A 4541-nucleotide genomic window follows, 5' to 3' on the forward strand; every position below is an offset into this window, starting at 1 on the left:
AAAGAGGTATAATCCACATATTTACTATTATTTCACTTTCTGATAGGTCGGTTCTAAAATTTGTTCATCATAATATTTCAAACACGTTCTTAGTCCGGGTAAGCGTTTATGAAACTGGTCAAGTATGATGACGTCATATTTATACTCTATAATATTACGTCATTATTATTATTTCTTATGACTAATAAGTGTTCAACCAATAGCGTTTAGGGGGTATGTATGCTTCTTTGAGTACAGTACTTTGTGATAAGGGTTTTTTGTATGAAAATAAATTGCTGTCTTCCAATTAAAATGAAACAGAGCTAAAAAAAAAGAGAATAGATACGCTCTGATTTGTGTTTCGCCAATTGCCAGTAAACACATAGAATTTGTTACACGGCAGAAATATATCATGATCGACTTCAAAAAAGCAAAATTTGAGTTAAATACATATTTCTTGCATATGTTGACCGCAAAGATTGATTTATGAGAGTGGATTTGTTCGTAGATGAAAATACATAAACTTATTAATTATATATTATTGATTACATTTTTTATGAAATAACAAGACTTCCGTCGTATAGGGCAAGCATTTATGGCGCCCTCTATAAAACATGGATATCACGTTTTGTTTTTGAAAATGTGGTTGTACATTCATATCTTTAATCAAGTCATGTGAGTAAGTCTGACGACAATACCCCTTTAAAGTATTAAGATAATTTAAATAAAAAGTGTTGAAATCCTGAGAAAAAGAGAGTAGCATTGACATTTGTTTCATGAGCTTGGTATAGCAAATAATTTGAGTAGGTAATAACGCACAAATATTTCATGATTTAGCATTGAGCTTTCAATCCACATGTTTTGGTCGACGATCCTCATCAATGACAAATTCCATAGTTAATATTCTAAATATCTAGGAAACGACTGATTTAAACGGTGGTATATCTATTGATACAATAGATAAGGGGTGAGACAGTGTGGTCAAGCTTCAAAGAAATGTATCCAAAATTTAAAATCTAACGTTAAAATGACTGAATCTTTTTGATCAACATCACCACAGAATTCTAGCAACACGAGTAGTACTAATACTATGCATTGACATTCTTCTGCAGTACATTAATGTGTGTACGACAACATACGGATGTTAAATCACAGACTTGTCTGTGGTTGAATTGAGCGGGTTTTGTTGTTTGCCAGTCCTTCCAAGCGCATAGGTGAATATTCCAACAGACTGACGAGTACGTCTCGTGGTCACGATGATGCATGCCTAGGTTGGCTGATGGTCGGTGAACATCCCAACAGAATCTTGGCGGGCTGTTGTTCGGTATTGCATCCCTGTACCGGTGATCTGCGCTGCCATCCGATATTTTCAATGCCAGTAGGGATGGCAGGTAGTACATATGACAGTTTCTCCGGCGACAACGATTAAACAATATTTCAATTGTCCAATAAAGGAGTGATTTGACAGAGGGATTATATAGCGATTTGACAATTTGTACACATACACAGCTGGTGATACAAACCTGTTAGAGTTGTTAAAATCAACCATAGAGTGACAGCTCATGACTTTGTTTTAAATACAGGGTTATACAGATAAAAGTAGAACTAAGGACATTTCATTATGTACAGAACACATCAACACTATAGATAGAGCTTTAAAGCTACACTGGCTGAAACTGGAACACTTCTTTGTAAATGTTTACTTAGATATAAAGATTTACTCGTTATATCTCACTCCTCATATATGAATTATCTGTGGGTAAACCTATTTTTGTATCTGTACACAAAATATGGTACAATAAGTCCAAGCAAATTATTTTTGGGTCCGCACCCACAAAATCACCACCCCTAATGTGATCACGATTTCAATCTGTTAACTACGTACAGATGAAATCGACACCTAATTAACATGTAAAATGTCTAATTATTGGTATTTTAACAATTTTCAGTGAATATATTGTTGGTTGATCGAAAAAATAATACTTCAGTTACAGCTAGTGCAGCTTAAAAACGAGCATCAAAACAATTAATAATCACTACATTTACACTTAATATTCGAATATCTTGATTTGTGTATATCACCATATATACATATTACGTCACATTAAAATTTAAATATCAAGAAAAACCAAATTCTTGTATCATTCAAAGTTTGTCAATAAACGGCGTGGTGGAAGTGCGCCACCAACGTAAATACTCCTCTACTTGATATGCATGTTAGAAAACATCCGATCCAGAAGAGAGGCTCTGGAAGCCTTTCGTCTGAGTTTAATTTCGTGATAGAGTTCTTTAATTGCCTCATTAATAGACTCGTAGTCGTCAGCAGCCGACACTTCAAAATATTGGCATTTCATTTCTCTTGATAAACATTCACCTGCAAAAAGCAAAAAAGTAAATAAAGTCAAATTTGGGGGTTTTGCTAGTGGACATTTGAAAGTAATGAAATCACATCCTGAGAAGATACATTATAATTCACAATTTGTTGTTGAAAATCCACGATTTAATGCTAGATTCTTGAATTAGTGTTATTTTATCATTATAAGCCTCTTTGGTGTAGAGAACCTCTTGAGATATGGACACCAAGGCAAGACTCTTGGTATAATAATGTTGAATACACAGGAATTCATTTTACCTTCGTTCGTACTAACTTTCCGAAGATGTGACAGATCTGTTTTATTGGCAAGGATGATAAATTCACATAGACAATGTTTTTTACAATCTTCAACTTTGTTTTTCCACGACTGTATCGTCCAATAACTTCTAAGGTCAGTGACTGAGTAGGTGAGAACCACACCATCTGCCCACCTTACGATGTCATTGGTCAGTGTTTTCTGTAATTGCAAAAGAATATGCATGAATCATTACGAATGTTGATCACACTGTGGTAAAAATGCACGTATATAACTCAGCTTGTGTCCCTTTAAGGCGACACATTACTTGCTATAACCTCAGACCACCACACAATAGGGAACTTGCAATCCAGACTGAGCATGCTCAGACGCAATGGACTATGGGATGATCTGTGGTTATTGTAATACCTAATCTGGAGCTACTGATAAAATAAACCTCCCACAATGGTCAAGGTGACTATGAATTGATTATTTGTGGTTACAAACAATATAACATTATTGTTTACAATCCTATATGATTAGTATTTATTATCACATTTCCCATGATGCAACATTCAACATGGCGGGTTTGCAAGTTTCCTATTGTTTGGTGGTCTAAGCTGTAACTGAACTTCAGAAGTATTATTATTTTTTCGAGACAACCAACAATACATAAAAATGACAATTCATAAAAGACCAATAATTAGACATTTTATTTAAGGATTGACTATATCCATGAGTAGTACAGCAACAGGTTGAAATCATGTTCGAATTGGGGCGCTTATTTTTGGGTGTGGACCCAAAATGATTTTGATTGGATTTTTTGTACTATGTGTACAGCTGCAAAATACTGTTTACTCGCAGGTGATGTAGTAGCGTGTACGATATTATGAGTAAGTCATACATTTTAAAAACCCCTTCAAATTGCAGCTTTAACATATTTGCCGTTGGTTGTACTGGCGATGACAGTTTGTAGAGCGCCATAAATTGATTTGTTGTGTAGCACGTCTAAACAAAGTCACGTTCATTAACGTTTGACATAGTGTTGTCCTTAGGGGTTGCTAAGTCCTAATCTTGCCATCTCTTGATGTCACAGCATAATCACATCCAAGATCTTTACTTTGTTCGTTTATTAGCTCGAAAGTCATAATTTCTATTCAAATCTGACATCGCCTGACATCTTTACGACGTTCGTTATATATCGCCCTCTACCGGTGTAAGCTTACTTACCGCGCTTTTACTGTCCAAGATTTCGAGATGGACTATTTCTTCTGAGATCGTCGTCATGTGTTTATACCTGTAATCTGAAAGAAAAGGGCGACTAATTATCCAAAAGTTTCCCTCGCTTGTCTTGTCTTGAAAATTGGCTTTCATTTAAGGACTTTCCCACTATCATTTATCTCCACTATACTATGTCATGATGAAATTCTATGTGAGCTATACAGTGGCTTGATACTGTGTCGAGTTACATATATCTCAATGAAAGTTGGAGATATTTTTGTCGTAAATTGTGATGGGTGTGATTTGAAAGGTAACCTTTGACAGAAGAAGACAGAGATCAGAGCATTGCATCGTACTTGGTACGGTTTAACATGATATGTGAGACTATGAGAGGACAGGTCTATCAGAGAGAGATAAATTATTTCAAGTGATTCGGTAATGCCACCCCTCCCCCGAGGTACTCACTTTAAAGAGGGTATATACCGATGTCGATCCCCGTTTTCGACTTATGTAGACTTTTGACTCTTAATGTTTGTAATTTTTTGTAGAGTTCTGCCCCCCGTCTTTAAATGCATGTACTACTTCCCATTTTTTGGACAACGTAGTTTCGAAGTTACCGATTTCCCGACACTTTTCGTCAACATAGTTTCCAAGTTTCCAAAATTAAAAATTTTTCTGAGATTTTTTACTCCTATGTGCTACTGAATATTGACATTTTATTCACTAGTGTCT

General features: G+C 35.4%; 1 protein-coding gene across 1 annotated transcript in view; it reads right to left on the minus strand.

The window, feature by feature from the left end:
• Positions 1–2079: 2079 nt before the first annotated feature.
• LOC144453075 (ras-related and estrogen-regulated growth inhibitor-like) overlaps positions 2080–4541 on the minus strand; it is a 28616-nt gene continuing 26154 nt past the window's right edge. The window contains exons 3-5 of the mRNA XM_078144347.1: positions 3819–3892; positions 2612–2810; positions 2080–2353 (exon numbers count right to left, since the gene is read on the minus strand). Of these exons, the coding sequence (XP_078000473.1) occupies positions 2181–2353; positions 2612–2810; positions 3819–3892 (446 nt within the window). The 3' untranslated portion in view covers positions 2080–2180. The remainder of the gene's footprint in view (positions 2354–2611; positions 2811–3818; positions 3893–4541) is intronic.

This window comes from Glandiceps talaboti, chromosome 23 (assembly GCF_964340395.1).
Source record: "Glandiceps talaboti chromosome 23, keGlaTala1.1, whole genome shotgun sequence".
NCBI classification, from domain to species: Eukaryota; Metazoa; Hemichordata; class Enteropneusta; family Spengelidae; genus Glandiceps; species Glandiceps talaboti.